The 20069-nt window shown below is 37.3% G+C and overlaps 1 protein-coding gene across 2 annotated transcripts; it reads right to left on the bottom strand.

Annotated features, from left to right (window-relative positions):
* Nucleotides 1-463: 463 nt before the first annotated feature.
* Nucleotides 464-19228, bottom strand: LOC110453967. 2 transcript variants are annotated; one of them, XM_021503228.1, is made up of 8 exons: nucleotides 18775-19228; nucleotides 15671-15783; nucleotides 14995-15193; nucleotides 10297-10611; nucleotides 9200-9451; nucleotides 3384-3623; nucleotides 1317-1350; nucleotides 464-1271 (listed from the first exon to the last, which is right to left on the bottom strand). In XM_021503228.1, exons 1-8 carry the CDS (start codon nucleotides 18956-18958, stop codon nucleotides 713-715), a joined length of 1896 nt encoding a protein of 631 aa, XP_021358903.1. In that variant the 5' UTR covers nucleotides 18959-19228; the 3' UTR covers nucleotides 464-712. The 2 variants fall into 2 exon arrangements, with proteins under 2 accessions (XP_021358903.1, XP_021358902.1); XM_021503227.1 differs by having other exon boundaries at nucleotides 464-1350; nucleotides 18775-19227.
* Nucleotides 19229-20069: the final 841 nt, after the last annotated feature.

Genomic DNA, 20069 nt, shown 5'->3' with positions numbered 1-20069 from the left:
TGTGTCTTTATTCATTTTTTCAAAATTCACTCCTTAAATCCTTCAATCCTTAAAATTCTGTCAACCTATATTTTGTTTGTGGCAGAAAATTTTCTTTACTTCAAAGCAATATAACTACAAAATTTGAAGGAATTCTACCAAGAAATGGTGACACAATCCCATTACCTTAAGAAATCAGTCAATCTTTTTTTCACCATCCCAGCATCTCTATCAGTGGAGTAAATCACAATACAAGGTGTGTTCATCTGAACTTTCATTTGTACCATTACACTGCATGAATCTTTGATGGACTGCATCTCGCTGGCCCAACGGTCTGATGACAGGAGAGAAGAGGATTCCTTCTTCACATCAACAATGGTCTCTAGAACCGAATCTCTCAGAATGTGTGCCGCACGAACTGCAGCATCATCCGTCATAGCATACACTACAAAACGATTGTCCTGCATTTACCAAATAAACATGATTTTGTCCTCTTTCATCTTTCCTGCAACATACTGTTTCACCGCCATGTCTTGGAGGTAAGCATACCTGCCCTTGTTGAAATCACCCACATCACTGGACACCATAGCATTGATCATTTCATACATTTCCAACTTTGCACTGGTCACCTCTCCATACAACCCTTCATATGTTACTGTTCTGGCCTTAAAATCTAATGTGACTTTCATCCCGGGATATTTCTTCTCCATTGTGTCAGTGAAACGTGTAAGGCTCAACATGACAACTTGCATTGGTGATGTTTCATTAGTGAAGTTGTTTCTTTAACTTGTTTCTTCTTTCTATCTAACTCATCAGCAATCTCTCCAATGATTTTTTCCAAACTTTGAGAAAGTTCTGTTGCAAACTTCTTGTGCCCCATGACGAAAATTTCAAAACGGACTGTTTCCAAGGCTACTACAACATCATCAGGGTGAGATATGTTCATATTCTTAAGCTGTGCCATTACACCATCCCAAGCGTCCTGGAGAATCTGATGTTTGAAGACAAGTAGGACATCCAGAAACATGTCCAGACTTTTCCGTGCTGTCTGCGTCCATGCTTTGGCCAAATTCCGACAATCTTTTACATCTTTGGTCAACAGACATACAAGTTTAACTGGATCGGCAAGCTTTTCTGGCCAAATAATTTTTGTATGTTGTGCAGTTAACTGTTTTTCTATACCATCTTTGTTTGGTTGAGAATACTGAACAAATTGGATCTTCCTTGGATCTAGATCAGTGATAACCAAGACATCTGGAACCTTAAATTTTGGTCCATCTTCTCCAGAGTCCCTTATCAGCTCATGGTAAAGTTTCACATCAAGGGTATGGTTATCCACAGTATGGGAGCGCCCACAGACACCGTCAATCACTGTAAACATAGAAACAACACGCTTACATTGAGTAATTAGGCCTAATTGTTATTGTTCATTCATCACAACAGTTATGCCTCCAACATCTCAAAATATTATTATTATTTTTTCTTTTGAAATGTTAGTAGCAAATGGTCTAAATGTTTACACGTCACTCTCAAAAGAATGAGGAAATTTCTACAGTACCATGTACCAAATCAACAAAATTAGGCACAAGAGACCTAGTTGTCACATGTACCAGTGATTTGTTGACGTGTTTACAAAAACAATCATACTGAGTATTGCTAAAGCAATACATGTCCCCTACCGGCCCCCGCTAGCTATTACACTGTAATGATTTATAACAAGAGGCCCCATGGGCCTAAAACGTCACCTGAGTCCTACAGTATTTATTTTTGTTGTTGAAATATGTACCAATTTGAGTACAAAATAGTTAAGTATAAGGTTAACTTAAGTTTGTCAGGACCATGAGCTGATCATTCCTAGACAGAATTTCAGTTAAATCAGCCTATTAGAACTTGTTTTTAAGTTTGAAATAGTTTTTTCAAAAGGGCGGGCGTGGCGGCCATATTGGATTTCTGATCGACCCGAAAAATAACAACACTTTGTCAGGACCATGAGTCGAACATTCCTACAAAGTTAGAGTTTAATCAGCCCAGCAAAACTTGACTTTAAGTTTGAAATAGTTTTTCAAAATGGCAGCCGTGTCGACCATATTGGATTTCTGATTGACCCGATAAATAACATCACTTTGTCAGGACCATGAGTGGATCATTCCTACAAAGTTTCAGTTCAATCGGCCCAGTATAACTTGACTTTAAGTTTGAAATAGTTTTTCAAAATGGCGGCCGTGTCGGCCATATTGGATTTCTGATCGACCCAAAAAATAACAACACTTTGTCAGGACCATGAGTCGATCATTCCTACAAAGTTTCAGTTCAATCGGCCCAGTAGAACTTGACTTTAAGTTTGAAATAGTTTTTCAAAGTGGTGGCCGTGGTGGCCATATTGGATTTCTGATTGACCCGAAAAATAACAACACTTGGTCAGGGAGATATCAGTAACCTTCCCATGCAATATTAATGAAATCCCTTTGCCAGTATAAGTTGAAAATGTAAAATGTTAACGGACGACGACGGATAGCAATAGGTCACTTGAGCTAAAGCTTAGGTGACCTAAAAAAAGGTGCCCTTTGGTGTTTATTTGGGAAAATGAAAAGTATATAATTAGCTTGTACCTGAATTTAATGTGATTTTTTCTTTTCTACATAACCAACAATCATATTGTAAAAAAAAACCGATTATATCGATTATGGAATTTGTTATCGATAATCGGAATCGAACAGGACAAATCGATCGATGTTTGATTATTATATATCAATCATCAGTCCACCACTGGCTTCAACTTGTCCAGGATTTTGTATTAATAGTAACAGGGGCCTTGACCTCAACTCTACAACCCTGAAACTCAAACTTGTCGGAGATATTATGGTCCTTTGTAACTGTGTGAAGTTTGATCCAAATCCCTCAAGGAATAAAGCCACGGACGGCGCTGACAATGGATTTTCTAAAATATTGTAACGGTGACCTTCACCATAACCCGACAACACTGAAATTTTAAAATTCTTTGAGATATTATGGTCCTTTGTATTTGTGTGAAGTTTGATCAAAATCCCTCAAGGAATGAAGCTGCAAGAACGCTGACAAACATTGCTGTTACGTACGTACGAACGTACATACACAGACGGACGGATAGGAAACCTCTAGTCCCCACGGTTTCACCAGTAGGGGACTAATAATTTCAAAGCTAAAAATCTATACCGATTGAAAGCCTAATTACTGATTGTTATTGGTACCTTATTTACCTGGAAATATATTTTCCAAAAAAAATGTTCAGAATATACAGAGTTTTTATGTATTGATGAAAGAGGATGTCGTACTGAAATCTAATAGGATTCTTGCATATATTGCATCCGTAATGGAAATTTTCTTTATTTGAGTTCAATTAAATGTATAACTGGTCTAAATCAAACCTGTGTGATCTTTAAAGTAGACAAGGTAGGACCCATCCCCCTGGTCCTTGACCTCTGTCACGTCACTCCCTCCACTCCTACGGGTGTTTTCAAAGTATAACTCCAGTAGTGTACTCATGAGGCTTGTTTTATCTCCAGCCCCTTTTACAAGGATACAATTAGATACCGGCACTCGGAACACCTTCAGGAAATGCTTATCCAATGCTTTCTTCTTACAAGCAAGTTCCAGTTTTTCAAAATCTGTAGGGGAAAAAACAGATACAATGTGATCTGGTGTCTATATATATTAGGGCTGTTAGGAGTACTCGATTACCCGAATGAAATCGGTTTTGATTGGAACCAGGGTACGGAAATGTGTACCTGGGAACCGTCAATCATCACCTGTATCAACTAACACAAAAAATGAAAAATAGTCAAAATGAATATATTCAGTCATGTGTTTTATTTTCACTCACCAGGGACGTCATCTAATTGTGTTGCTACTTTGTTTTTATTTTCATTTCCCACAACTGCTTCGGAAAATATATTGTATTTTAGTCACTGTGTGTGTAGTGTGCTTGTCTTGCTGCCGGATGAACATGAGCAGTAAGTTTGTTTACATGCTGATCAGCTCCCCAGCAAATGTTACTGCAAACATTTGTTTTTCGTATTAAACTTAAAAAAGGATCAGTTTATAAAGGAATCAAAATGATACTCTCGTCAACAAATCATAGTGCACATATATTGTGGGTTTTATATAATATGTGTATCTAATAGAAACTGGTCAATAACCCTGATTCTTTGTGTGGGTCAAATTGTTGAGTACCCGGTACAGGTCGGGTATCAAATTTCGGTCACCCAGGCAACATTCTGTACCCGTGACAGCCCTTATATATATCACATATTTTGTAGGATTGAATAGATTACACTTGACACAAAATATTAACATAAAAGATAAACTAGAAAATGTCTGTAAGACATAAATGCCACCGCTGCCATGTGAAATTAGTTTCAGTGTTCTATAAAAAGTTACAACCACTTTGATCTTGATACCAAGAAACAAGCACACAAGGTAACTATACACTTAAAGTTGATAAGTTGATTTTAATATTCATATGTTTTTTCTGTAGATTATTACCATCCTGAAACACAAGAATGTCAGAGGTATACCCATACTTGACCTTTATTAAAAGTTTGACCAAAATCCTTGAAAGAATGCAGTTGCTAAGTATTTAAATTGAAACGGTTGATGATTTTCTATATATAGCAAGTGTGACCTTGGCCTTGACCTTGGATCCCTGAAACACAATGATGTCCGAAGTATACTCATACTTGACCTTTGTATAAAGTTTGACCAATATCTGTCAAAGAATGAAATTGCTAAGTGTTTACAATGAATCGGGACGGGGCGCGTGTTTACATTGAATCGGGACAGGACGCGACGGGACGGACATGGGCAACACTATATGCCCATCTATTTTATGGCGGGGGCATAAAAAGAAAAGAAAACACATTATTATATGGTTTTCTATATGTACAGTGGAACCCACTTATTATGATATCGCTTATCATGATATATTTTTTTCTGCTGTGAATGGATTTTATAAGGTAAAAACTCAGGTAAGTTGTTCGTGTGAAACACCTGGACAATTGAACAATAGGTCTGGCTAATTGCACATCGCCCGATGTGATCACCTGTCCACTCCAGCTAAATTTTTCACACCTCGCTTCACCCCAGTCCAAGGAAAACATGAGATCGACCATCACTTAATGGTCATATATTTTAGTCTGAACAAATCATGTGGTGCAGTTAATTGCTATCTAAAATTGAAATAATTAGGCCTACCGACATTTTCTAACACAAATAATTCCGATAAGAAATCGAGCATGCCTTTCACAAATATTCAGTTACCTTAACACGTCATGTGAGAAAATCATGCCGATTTCAATGAAAATATCACTTCAGAAGGGAGATGTGTGTTTTTAATAATTTAAGCAATAGGTTCTCTATTGCATTAGAAGTTGATCTCTCCGTGTCTCCGTTGAAAAAGGGTCAAAATCGGGACATACCCCCAGAAATTGATCCCAAGTTAAGGTTGTTGTCGTAACTAACTGACGACGGCTGCTTTGTTTACAATTTACACCATTTTCGTTAAATATAATATTTGATTATTGTTAAAAAGGGAATATTTTGTGTTTTTAATTGTTATTGTTTCTTTGCAAGTTGATCTCACCGCACGACTTGTGAGGCATGTGACTGTCACGTGATCGTTCTTGACATAGTGCGGCAAAATGTTTTACGCTTATGGGACAAAATGTAACGCAACTTCTAGTTGCAAAATAGGTAATTCATGACTATTTATATCACTTCTTTCATCCTTTTGACTGTAACATTATGATATCATTAGCTACAAGTGTTAGGATGTAGTATGAAGATAGTGCTTAGGAATATGCTCTAAGTAATTTGAAAGTGAAAGTAGAATTTACATACTGATCATTTTGATGGCACAACGAAATCTTCTCAAACATTTCCAACACGCTGATATAAACTAGAACACTGACAGGTCAGTAAGGGCCCCGTCTTGTGGCAATATATCCCCAATAATCATCAAGAAGCAATCTGCCCATATAGCTGAGATTGACGTTTGACATTTGGATTTCCAAAAAAATCACAAGGAAGCAAAATATACATTTTACATGTGCTATGATGCAAGTCTTGTTTCCTTCAACCTCTATACTGCTGGGCTAACAGAAATGTAAATACCGGTGTAATACTGATTTGTTGGCTTTGATTTGTTTTATTTCACCTTAAATATTTCCCCCATCAAGAGCCATGGTCAAAGGCAGAGATCCACTTTGTCTTTGACCTTTGTACCCAAATGACCTTGACCTTTAACCAAGTGACCCTGATTTTTGGTCAGTTGACTTATTCTTCGATTCCAACCAACTTTGCTTTATAATATCATAGCAAAATGTTCATCAGTGAAAATAAAAAAACTTGACCTTGACCTTGAACCTTTGGGCACCGTAACCTGGACCTTTGGTCAGTTGACTATGTGTTAAGTTCTGAACAACTTTGCTTCATAATAACATAAAAAAAATGTTCATCAGTAAAAAGATACAACATTTGATCTTGACATTGACCCAGTGAGCTTGACCTTCAAGTCAAATGACTCCTTTTTTAATTCCGACCAACATTGCTTCAAAGTGTCAAAACGAAATGTTCACCAATGAAAAGATACTAAATTTGATCTTGACCTTTGACCCAGTGACCTTGACCTTAAGTCAGTTAACTCTTTGTTAAATTCCAACCAACTTTGATTCATAATGTCATAAAAAATGTTCATCAGAGAAAAGATACAAAATTTGACCTTGACATTTGACCCAGTGACCTTGACCTTAAGTCAGTTGACTCTTTGTTAAATTCCAACCAACTTTGATTCATAATGTTAAAACAAAATGTTCATCAGGGAAAAGATACAAAATTTGACCTTGACCTTTGACCAAGTGACCTTGACCTTTGGTCAATTGACTCCCTGTTAAATTCTAACCAACATTGCTTCAAAGTGTCAAAACGAAATGTTCACCAGTGAAAAAATACAAAATGTTACCTTGACCGTTGACCCAGTGACCTTGACCTTTGGTCAACTGACTCCTTGTTTAATTCCTACCAAAATTGCTTCAAAGTGTCGTAACAAAATGTTCACCAGTGAAAAGATACTAAGTTTGACCTTTGACCTTCACCTTAAGTCAGATAACTCTTTAACTCCAGCCAACTTTGCTTTATAATGTCATAACTAAATGTTCATCAGGGAAAAGAATTTTGATCTTGACCTTTGGTCAGTTGATACCTTGTTTGATTGTGACCAATTTTGCTTCATAAAGTCAAAACAAAATCTTAAGCAGTTAAAAGATACAAAATCTGACCTTGACCTTTGATCTGATGACCTTGACCTTCGATCAGTTGACTTCTTGTTGTATTGTGACCAACTTTGCTTCATAATGTTATAACAAAATATTTACCAGTTTAGAGCAAAAAAAAATGAATTTTTTAATGTTAAAATCCAAGATGGCTGATTAGCAGCCATTTTGAATCTGATCTGCCCAAAAAATTACCAAGCAGAACTTGGATGCATGGGAATCATCTTGTAAAATTTTAAAAACATACTCCATTTACTTCAATCAATATTGTGCAAAAGGAAAAAAACAGACAGACGGACGGACAACCTGATTACTATAGGGCACCCGTATCTTTGATGCGGGGCCCCTTATAATTACAATGATCAAATTATTTCAATTATTATTTTATCAGTTTGTATTTATATTTTTCCATGTTTCCATATCAATCTATATCTGCGTGATTAATATAGCTAGGGCATCTCACTCCTGGTTCGGACAACATAAAAACGATCGAAAACAGCTTGATCGGTTATTATGATATATCGGTTATTATGATAATTTTCTCTGGCTGTATTAAGTTAAATCGTATTAAACATTCTGTATTTCATCTGTATTATATTCTTTACTAAAATAATTGAAGAATACAAATCTTACCATCATTCATCCTATCACCATTAATCCTGTCACAACTAATTAATCCTACCACAACAGATTGTACTATCACAAATCCTATCATCACTTTCTCTAACATCACAAATCCTACCACCACTAATTTTACAATCACTAATCCTACCACCACTAATTTTACCATCACAAATCCTACCACCACTAATTCTTCCATCACTAATTATACCATCACAAATCCTACCACCACTAATTCTACCATCACTTATTCTACCATCAAAAATCCTACCACTACCACCACTAATTCTACCATCACTAACTCCACCACCACTAATTCTACCATCACAAATCCTACCACCACTAATTCTACCATCACAAATCCTACCACCACTAATTCTACCATCACTAATCCTACCACCACTAATTCTACCATCACAAATCCTACCACCACTAATTCTACCACCACTTATTCTACCATCAGAAAATCCTTCCACTACCACCACTAATTCTACAATCACTAATTCTACCATCATAAATCCTACCACTACCACCACTAATTCTACCATCACAAATTCTACCACCACTAATGCTACCACCACTAATTCTACCACCACTAATTCTACCATCATAAATCCTACCACTACCACCACTAATCCTACCACCACTAATTCTACCACCACTAATTCTACCACCACTAATGCTACCACCACTAATTCTACCACCACTAATGCTACCACCACTAATTCTACCACCACTAATGCTACCACAACTAATTCTACCACCACTAATGCTACCACAACTAATTCTACCACCACTAATGCTACCACAACTAATTCTACCACCACTAATCCTACCACCACTTATTCTACCATCACTAATCCTACCACAACTAATTCTACCACCACTAATGCTACCACCACTTATTCTACCATCACTAATCCTACCACCACTAATTCTACCATCACTAATCCCACCACCACTAATTCTACCACCACTAATTCTACCATCACTAATCCTACCACCACTAATTCTACCCCCACTAATGCTACCACAACTAATCCTACCACCACTAATTCTCCCATCACTAATCCCACCCCCACTAATTCTACCATCACTAATCCTACCACCACTAATTCTACTACAGTAAATTTCTCTTAATATCACTTCCCATTTGTCAGAGAAAACATGATATTAACAGAAACATGACATAAACAGAATACATATTTTCTGATGTTTTTCAGCCCTCAAAACCAGAAGTGAACTTAGTAAAATGCCTACACTGTTAGTACATTGATATCCAAGATTCCACACACCTGGTGGTTTTTCAAATGTCACAAGTACAGTGTCCTCCTCTTCTCCAGGTAAATAATGTGTTGGCGTCACATTAGCCTTTAACTCCAGGAAATTTTCTAGTCCATCTTGTGTTGTGTCTGGATTCTTTCCCTTTATGAGCACCTTATCAGGATACAGAGGGCGTGGTTTTGGTGGTGGCGGTGGGATGTACTGTTTCACTTCCAATTTGACCCCCTCCAGTTTGTGTTCTCTTTCCACCACAGCTCTCACCACTGTAAATACCATAACAGAAATTCAACAAACAGGACAGTGTTCATTCTATAGATATTATTACAAGACAAGTTCATAAATATTCCATAAAAATCAATGCCCACCTTTTTCATGCTATGGCCAAGTGACTAAGTCCTGATTGGCAGGGTCACACTCTCAGGCCAATCCTTAAAGCACACTTGTTTGTCAAGCCTCAGGACTCAAGGAAGCAGATATAAGTTATAAGATGGGGGTCTCAACCATTTCTAAGTTAATCACCTTTTCTTGGCTCAATCCCTCAGCTCTCTGGGTTGATCTTCATTCCCCTGCATTTATACAATTTTTAATCATTTGCACCCCATGAGAATGTTTCTCACCAAATACAATGTATGGATTATATTTATCTCTTAGTTCCAGAGAAAGTCTCTTATAGCAAAGTGGCCAAAGTGCCCTCTTTGGACCTGTTGCTTAGCACCCTGTGAGGTCAATGCCTCTGTTTGTATATTTTTCAAAAGAGAATTGTAGTTCCTTAATGCAAAAAGGCTAAATAAACCCTTTTTGGCCCAACCCCTGAGTACCCCCTCTAACACACAAGTGGGTTAGCATATTCATTTATACAAAATGAATCTTCACCACCTATGGAAGTTTTCATTCAAACATGGTAAAATTCAATTCAGCACATATGTATATGAAGAAGATATTGTTGACACTTTGACAGAGATACACACACAGATGCCATGAAATGGCATAAGGTCTACCAGATCAGGTGAGCTAGAAATTCTAATACACTGCCTCGAAACTGGGTACAACAGAAAACAAGATATAAGAAGTTGAATTTTTAATAATAAAAACATATCTTTTGAATTACCGTCTTCAGTTTCATATGTAATGTAGATGACACCCTCTTCCCTTTCTGAATCATCGAGCTTCACAATATCAAAAGGTTTTCCTGCGGCCTTCTTGCTTTCAAAATAAAGTTCAATTGTGTCTATGCTGGTGGTTTCCTTCATGCCCCGCACCTCTATGGTACAGGACGGTTTAGTTTCTTCTTTATCACTGGTTTCTTCCTCACTGCTGTCTTTACCCATAGCTCCTGAATTGCAACTCTCTGGGACAAATAGCTCCACTTTGATCTGCTTTTTATCTAACAGAAATGGTAGCTTCTGTAGGACACGTTTAACCACTGAAACAAAACAATATATACATTGTACTTTAGAATCATTCATTTTCGTGGGGTTAAAAATTTCTTGGTTTTCATATACTAGCCTGTTTCAAGGACATTATATTTCGATGATTTCTGATTTCCCCCCATCTATATCATACCAAATTTATGTTTTCGTGGGATTTAATTTCGTGGATTTTTGTTAGCAACGAAATAAACGAAATTTGATTTCCCTCATTTTTTTTTATTTTACAGTATATATCCTATCACAACACTGGTCCCCTATAGTTTACTGGTAATGCTCAAATCAAGAAAAATGTACAGATGGTTCCTCATAAGTTTACTTATAATAACCACAACACTATACATGTAACCTTGTTTAACCCTTATATTTATACCACTGTAGACCATAATGGACTCATCCGGATCAATGCATGTTAGAGTCTACTAAAGTTACATAGGGGTGAAAGGGTTACTGGTGTTAAGCGAACTCAAATGTGAAAAGATTGTTTTAAAGAATTGTTGTTGATATATTATTGCATTCACATATCTTATGAAATTCAAGAATAACAGGTTCCGTATATCCCCCCCCCCCCCTTCCCCCCCCATTTTACTGGTAATGTTGACAAATGATATCACACATCTACCTCTGTAGCTTTAAGTTTACCTGGAATGATCATCACATCGGATACGAGTACAGTAAACCATGGTTATATTAACGAACCCCAAGGCAGGATGCTTTAGACCAAATCATATGGACAAAATCCTGTCATTCCTACAGAAGAAGAAGAATTTTAAAGAATTTGCTTAATTACCCTTATTGGGCCCCACCCCTCAGGTACCAGGTGGGCCACACCAACCGTTTATACAAAATTGATTTCCCTTTCCCATAGGATGCTACTGTTCAAATTTTGTCAAAATACCTTCATCCCAACGGAAGAAAAAGGATATTAGAGCTATTCCTCTATATCCCTTATTGGGCCCGCCTCTCTAACCCCATGGGGGGGCCCCAACCATTTATACAATGTTGGTTCCCCTTCACCAAAGGGTGTTTCATACCTAATTTGGAAAAAATCCTGGCGTTCCTACAGAAGAAGGATTTTGAAGAATTTGCTCTATTTCCCCTATTGGGCCCCACTCCTCTGCCCCAAAGGGGGCCACACTCACTGTTTATACAAATTTGAGTCCCCTTGGCCCAAGGATGGATGCTCAAGACTAAATTAGGATATAATCCCTTAATCTTTACAATAAAAGAAGGATTTTAAAGGTTTTACCTCTATTTCTCCTATTCGGCCCTGCCCCCAGGGGGGGCCACATCTCCACCGTTTATACAAAATTCATCCCTATGGTAGAAGAAGGATTTTAAAGGTTTTACCTCTATTTCCATTATTTGGCCCCGCCTCTCTGCCCCAGGGGGGCCACTCCTGCCATTTATACAAAATTGTGTCCCCTTGGCCCAAGGATGCTCCAGACTAATTTAGGATAAAATCCCTTAATCCCTACGGTAGAAGTCCCTACGACCTACGGTAGAAGTCCCTACGGTAGAAGAAGGATTTTGATATTTTTACCTCTATTCCCCCTATTCTGCCTCGCCCCTCTGCCCCCAGGGTGGCCACACCCACTGCTTATACAAAATTTAGTCCCCTTGGTCTAAGGATGCTCAATACTAATTCAGGATAAAATCCCTTAATTCCTACGGTAGAAGGATTTTAAAGGTTTTACCTCAATTTCCCCTATTCTGCCTCGCCCCTCTGCCCCCAGGGTGGCCACACCCACCATTTATACAAAATTGAGTCCCCTTGGCCCAATGATGCTCCAGACTAAATTAAGGGGGAAATCCCTCCATCCCTACGGTAGAAGAAGGATTTTAAAGGTATTATCTCTATTTCCATTATTTGGCCCGCCCCTCTGCCACCAGGGTGGCCACACCCATCGTTTATACAAAATTGAGTCCCCTTGTCCTAAGGATGCTCCAGACCAAATGTAGTCAAAATCTACCTGGCCGTTCAGGACAAGTAGCGTTTTAAAGGAAAAGTTGACGGACGACAAACACTATGGTATGGCATAAGCTCACCATTGTCCTTCGGATCAGGTGAGCTAACAAGAGGCCCAAAGGCCTTAGCGGTCACCTGAGTTATATCATAGGTACTGGTAGCTTTATTTTATTGTTTAGATGTGATGTGGAAATCAGCATGTAAACTAAGTGAAATACAATACTTGTCATGTCATCAAAGGATAAGAATTTTAAAATATTGGTAAATGTGCCCTTTTGGGCCCAACCCTAGCCCCTAGAGATGGGGCTGGAATCCCAATTTTACAATGTAATACCCTCATTCACTAAAGATGATTCTGCCTAAGTTTGAGTAATTTTCTGCAGAAAATGGATAAAATATACCCAAAAGCGTTATTTCCCTATAACTATAGTAAACTTTACCCCCTCCCCAAGGGGGAACGGATGGCTCGGGGGTCCTGAAATTGACCTTTCAATAAAGCTTCTGATGATCTTTCAACCCATGCACTGAAATTGACTGTAGTAGCTCTGAGTCTAGAGAAGATGATTTTTGAAATATTGGTTAATTTGCCCTTTGGGGCCCCGCCCTGGCCCCAAGGGTTGGGATAGGAATCTCAATTTTACAATTTGAAACTATCTTCCTCCAAGGATAACTCTCACCAAATAAAAATAATTTCCTACAGAAAATTGTCAAAATATACCCAAAATTGTTATTACCCTATATAAACTATAGTAAACTTTACCCCCTCCCCAAGGGAGAATGGATAGCTCGGAGGTCCTGAAATTTACAATTTAAATAAAGTTTTTGATGATCTTTCTTTTCATGCAGAGAGAATGATTGTAGTACCTCTAAGTCTGGAGAAGCAGATTTTTGAAATATTGGTTAATTTTTCCTTTGGTGCCCTGCCATGGCCCCAGGGGTTGGAGTAGGAATCCCAATTTTACAATTATGTAGCCTCATCTACCAAGGAAGATTCTGACCAAGATTTAAAAAATTCCATCCACTGGTTATTGAGAAGTTGAAAATTTAAAAAGTTAACGCACGACGCAGGGAAAGCGATTAGAATAGGTCACTTGAGCAAAGCTCAGGTGACCTAAAAACATACTTCACTGTATTTCAGAAGTCTATATATATCATGTACAAAACATAAAAGAATTATTTTTGAAAAACAACTCTTTTTGCCCAGATTTTGTATGAATAGTTTTGGGGTGGGGATCTCAACCGTTTCAAAGTTATGACCTAGGGGTTAAGGCTGCAAGGGTGGGGCAGACCCTGGGGTCAATTCTAATAACATGACTGCATTCGTCTCTTTATGCCCAACAATTGTATAAATAGTTTTGGGGTGGGGATCTTAACCATTTCGAAGTTATGACCCAGGGGTTAAGTCTCCAAGGGTGGGGCAGTCCCCAAGGCCATCCTGGAAGCATATGTGCATTCCTCTCTTTATACTCAGCAATTGTATATATGGTTATAGGGTGGGGATCTCAACTGTTTCCAAGCTGTGACTAAGAAACTAGGTCCCTAGGGGTTCGATCAGACCCCAGGGTCTATTCTAATATCATGACTGCATTCGTCTCTTTAAGAAGTCGTTTATAGCAATATAGCCAAATTGCCCCCTTTTGACCCTGCCCCTCAGCCTCCTGGGGGTCAGCCCCACCATTTATACAATTTTGAATCCCCACCACCTAGGGAAGCTTCCAGTCAAATATGGTTGATATCCATCTTTTAGTTTCAGAGAAGAAGTCGCTTAGAGCAATATAGCCAAATTGCCTGCTTTTGAGCCCACCCCTCAACCCCCTGGGAGGTCAGCCCCACTATTTGTACAATTTTGAATCCCCACCACCTGGGATGCTTCCAGTCAAATATGGTTGATATCCATCTCTTAGTTCCTGAAAAGTCGCTAAAAGCAATATAGCCAAATTATCCCCTTTTGGGCCCCATATCTCAGACCCCTGGGGGGGGGGTCAGCCCCACCATTTGTACAATTTTGAATCCCCACCTCCTAGGGATGCTTCCAGTCAAATATGGTTGATATCCATCTCTTAGTACCAGAGAAGGAGTCGCGAAATAACCCCTTTTGGCACCGCCCCTCAGCCCCCTCGGGGGTCAGCCACACCATTTGTACACTTTTGAATCCCTGCCTCCCATGAATGCTTTTGATTAAATATGATTGATATTCAGTGCATTACCTCCTACAGAAGATTGAGTCCCTTTGGTCTAAAGGAAAAAATCTCTTTATCCCTACAGTATTTTTACCCCTATTTTCCCTATTGGGCCCCGCAACTCTGCACCCTGTGGGTCCACACCCACCCTTTTTACAACATTGAGTCCCCTTGACCCAACAATTTGTAATCAGCTATATATTCGTAACTTCCATTGTTACAATATATACCTGCAGGGTCTTTGAATGTTATAATAGCTGTAGCAGACTCTTTCCTGAAGTCCATTTCCTTGATATCCCCTCCTCCGGTCCTTTTTCTGCTCTCAAAAAAGAGGGTTAGGGTGTCCTCTGTGGTCTTGGGAGATACCTGTGTAACCTTGATCATCCCTAGCTGTTCAGTCTCCTCCTCATCCTCATCCTCCTCTCCTTCCTGTTTATATAATAACATTGCATTATGGGATAGAGACCCAAAAAACTTTATTTACATACAGAAAATAGGCAATGCATACCTGCTATTTACTGTATACATTACTGTGTATAAGAATAATAAAACTTGAGCAAAATCAGGGAGGCAACCACAAGATTCAGAACATTAATATTTTTTATTGTTTATTGGCATTTTAATTGCTTAAGCTACTATTGATGCTGCTACAAAGAACATATATAGCATAAATCTTAAAATAAATACACACTTTCATATGTAACTCTGCATTTAAGCAAATGATCAAGCAACATGCTCGAAATCAGAAAATTGCAGAAAAAAAATATAATTCTTTTTTGTTTGAGAATTACAGTAAAGTGTGTTGTTGACTCTCTACCTAAAGGAAGGTGGCAATTCTCAAACAATACACATGTGAAACCTGTATAAAAATTCAGAAGCAATGTACATGTTTGTTGTCTTAATTACCTGTAGGTCTACCTTTTCCCATGACGTTGGAATGTCACAGGGAACACAAGGACTGATCTCAAGTACACCATTTTGTAATTGAATTCTACCACTTTTCAGCAATGCATCAACTTCTACAAAAACATAAAATACAACAGTTTTTATTTTATTTCACAGCCAAACAAAAAAATAATCAAGAAACAATGTCATGATAAATTGATTGTTAAATAATTGAAGATCACTTTTCTATCAAAACCTATTTTGTACAACACATGCATACATGTATACTCATATGGTGGGCTGCTTATCCAATCAAAATGATCTATGAAATATAAGGATCTGATCTGCATACGGTAATAATTATTGTAAGTGATTAATTAACGCTATTTAGTATAAATGACAACTTTTGGACTTAGTCGCTTGGGACCAGTTGTTAAATAGTTGTTCAAAGGGCAATTAGCTTAATCAGTGATTAGCTCAAATTTCAATTTATGTGTATCTTTGAAACACAACTATTGACCGAGTCAAAACTTTCAAGATATCAAGAATTTAGTAGAGTAAATGAACGTGTAAAATTACAAGTTTTTACCTTGTATATTGACGCTCCAGGCGATTACTGGTATGAAACTATGTGTCCTGTTTGCTTTTAGCTTGTATTTAGTAACTTTTATCCATACAATTTCAATTAAAAAACATTTTGTAACATGTTGTAGATATTTTATGATAAATGAAATATTTGTAGGGTTGATTAGCAATTTTTCTTTTCATTTTTTATTGTAGCAATAGTTTTGAACAATGTCACACGCTCAAAAAATGTGAAAGTGTTGAATTTGACAAAAATTCAATTTTTCGGTATTTTTTACAAAAAGATCCCCAGTATATCGGAATGCTTAGATTTTCATAAAATCATCTCTACATAACCATTATGTGAAACTTTCATTGAATTCTGCTGGCTAATTGCGAAAGGATGGAGCCTCCTTAAGGTCAGAGGATTTGCCCTTAAGGGCAAATCTTTTTTTTGTTATGTGGCAGGGTGAATTATTCTGTCATTAGGATAGGTGATCATTATATATAATTAGGTGTTTGGTATAAAGACTAGCATGGGATTCCTTAAAAGTCATTCCTGTAATGGGATGAGGTGGGCTGCCTTAATGTTTGTGAACAGGTGACCTGTGTTCAAGTATATTCATGTATTGACATGTGACGGACTATAGGGATGTTGATTGGACAAGACTTACTTGAAGTTCTTGCTTTCTGCCTCACTCTGACATCTATCCACATTTTCACACCGGGCACTCTGAGGTGTAAGTCCTTCATTTGAAAAGGAGCTTTCCAAGAGACAGTGCCTTAGCTGTATTTGGTGGTAAGTTATACTAGTTTATAATAGTTTTGGTAAATAATTGTACTCAAAGTTTATAACACTAGGTGTAGGCTCATTCTGTATAACGTTTAACTACGGGTTTAATGGTAAAAGTAATAGTTATATTTCTCTTGAGTTATAAACTTTTGTAATGAGCAGTTACCACCATTTTAGGTGTGCTTTGTCTAGAATTAAATAAAGGTAAATATTAAATAGAGTTATACATAAGTTTCTAGTGAATATGCTTGCTGAAAGTTTCATGTCATTCTTTTTAGAGGTGAACCCTTCAGTCCCTGGCAATGACCTGCATGGCTCTTAAGCCACGTGTAAACCCCTGCAATATCTCGTAGGGTGAGTGTGTATGGATATGTTTCATTTGTGTATATATGTTAAGTCACTTTTATCATATGAGAAGTAATTGTGTAATTTAAAGATATTCCCATATCTTATATAAATGTAACGGAAGATTTGTTCTTGAGGTGTGTTAATTTAATACATTTAACCATAGCTATCTTTTCATTCTTCAATGGAAAATAGGGGTAAAGTTATATTTCTAGTTATAAATTGTATATTGTAAAATACAATTTACATCTCTCAATTAGGTATAAACGAGAATCGTAATATATATGCAAGTAAAGAGTTATCGTTCTTTGCAGCGTATGATATGGGTGTGTGAGTAATGTATTTTATGTTTTGTTTTCTAGGATTTTATTTACACGTAATAAAATACCATCGAACCCACAACATCTCTTTGATTTTTGAGACTGTTACAGTTACATAAATGTACATTTTACCTTATTAAATTCAAAGGATTTGACCATAAGTGCAAAAAAAATCCACTTAAGGTCAAATCTTTTGACCTTAAGTGTAAATGAATGGGCTCAAGTCACATAAATAACTTTTTGCCAATATGTGCAATTGAAACTTATTTACACCTAAGGTCAAATGATTTTCCCTTAAGGCTATACGATTTCACTCAAGTAGTTTATGTATTTTTTACAGGATGGCGTGCCATATGTCCGTGTTACATACGCAACATATACCAAAATGTATCAAATGTCCCTTGGCTTTTACCTAAACTCTAAGGTACAAAACTTTAATGCGATTAACGTTTATAACTACAAAATTAGATGATTTCTATGTTAATATGTGGTATCAAATATGTGCATTTTTTACGTAGTAGTTTCGTGGGTAACAGTGTCCTTATTGAAGTCTTGCATTTTTTCTCTCAAAATAACCAGTTACCAAGATCTTCCTTTTTGAGAAAACTTTATAATTTGTTTAACTAGAATAATAACTTAATTACTGAACAAATTACTTGACAAAGAAATACAATTTCAGCATATAAAGGACACCATGTTACCAACACAGCAGCGTGAAATTTGCAATTTTGAGTATGAAACACTGGTAAATGATAGAAAATTGTTTTTCTTTTTTTGAGACTAATACGAATCAGCAAATATCTACACAGTAAATGAACATATTGTTTCGTAAGGATCGTCAACGGAGCGTGTCATCTACAAGTACAGTATAATCAAACAAAACATGTAAAATGGCGATTGCTGGCATCCTGGAAAAGGAATTCCTACTTTCGTTTTTGATTTGTCAATAATTCAGCAATCTTGTGTTGTATAAGAAACGTTTGTACATATGAGAACATTCGTTATAATATGTACAATCTATAGTTTGTTTAATATTACTATCTCCTTAGTATAATGAAATAATAACAACAACAAACGTTTTACTATGATTCTTACGGACTTACCAGCTCCATCATGGAATAACATCAGCCATTTTGTTTGTTGGATTTGGGCACCCGCGGCTATACTTTCTGCTTTCAGGCAATTTTTAAACACAAGTCTCACTTGGCTTTCATTTGTGTCCGCCGGAAACCCTTCAACAGCTATACAATACGGCTTTAAATTTTCTCTGAAGTTGTCGCTAGCCATATTCTATATCTTCTAGGCCTAAGTCTGGCCCATTCTGCTTCGACTTTGATTGTCTATCTCATGTCACGTGCATACCTGCTAAATGACCTGCATATGCATCCACACACGCAAAATTAACTTATCACCCGCGACCAACTTATCACCCGGCCCGAGCGGGTGATACAAATCTCCCGCATTCCGTCAACATGTATTTCCGCGCAGCCATTTTATCTTATATAGATCTCGTAACTTCCGTGACCTGCTGGACATACACAACACAAGGATATTTTAGACGGCTGTGCATCGTCTGTAAACTGACACAAAAATTACCGGAAGTTCGTCCGGAAAACATAAGAATTAATCACTAATTAAAAAAACCCGCATAAATATGCAATTTTGCATTTTTGCATTTTTATCTTGCTCAAAACAGACGTATAGAGCAACGGAGGGTGTTATCAACAGGGGGGTATTATCGACCCCCGGTTCTATTCATCTCGTTTTGGATCGATTACGAACCGTTTTTCAGACACTTGACGTTTTTGATAGGTACACTTACCTTTTTCGGAATCCCTCGGAACCGTTCCATTCAGACAACACCGGTTAAACAAATTTTCTGAACTTTTTTTTTTCCAAAGAGAAGAATCGATCCTGTTTTTAAACCTCCCTTACGGGCCCCGATAAGACATGTTTGGCACTTCGAATTTTGATAACATTTTTTCCTGAAATATTTGTCACATAATGGTGTAATCCAACTTCACTCATGAAGCGTCTGCAACGTTTGTCAGCGTATTATCTACATCCGGGGTATTGTTAAGGTCGGAAACAGGGTTGTCGATAACTGCCGCAATTTGAGGTTCGGAGGTAGTTATCGACAGTATGTAAAAAAATACCAATTAATTTTTGTTTTATCCATTAAAAGCATATTTTTATGAATGACTTGTACTTCAAAGTTGCCTGTATGATTTCAATATATATATATATCGTGAATTCTGAAAGGTGAGAACATGTGCCCGACAACAATAGTATGCTAAAGTCTATCCAGTAAACAGACATAACTTTACAAGCATAACTAAAATACTAAAAAATCCAAATTTCTCAATAAAATCCATGTAGATAAGTCTTGTAAATATGC

The sequence above is a fragment of the Mizuhopecten yessoensis genome, unplaced genomic scaffold, assembly GCF_002113885.1.
Source record: "Mizuhopecten yessoensis strain PY_sf001 unplaced genomic scaffold, ASM211388v2 scaffold7551, whole genome shotgun sequence".
NCBI lineage: Eukaryota > Metazoa > Mollusca > Bivalvia > Pectinida > Pectinidae > Mizuhopecten > Mizuhopecten yessoensis.
The sequence above is the reverse complement of the archived record's forward strand: the minus strand, read 5'-3'. Positions and strand labels throughout refer to the sequence as shown.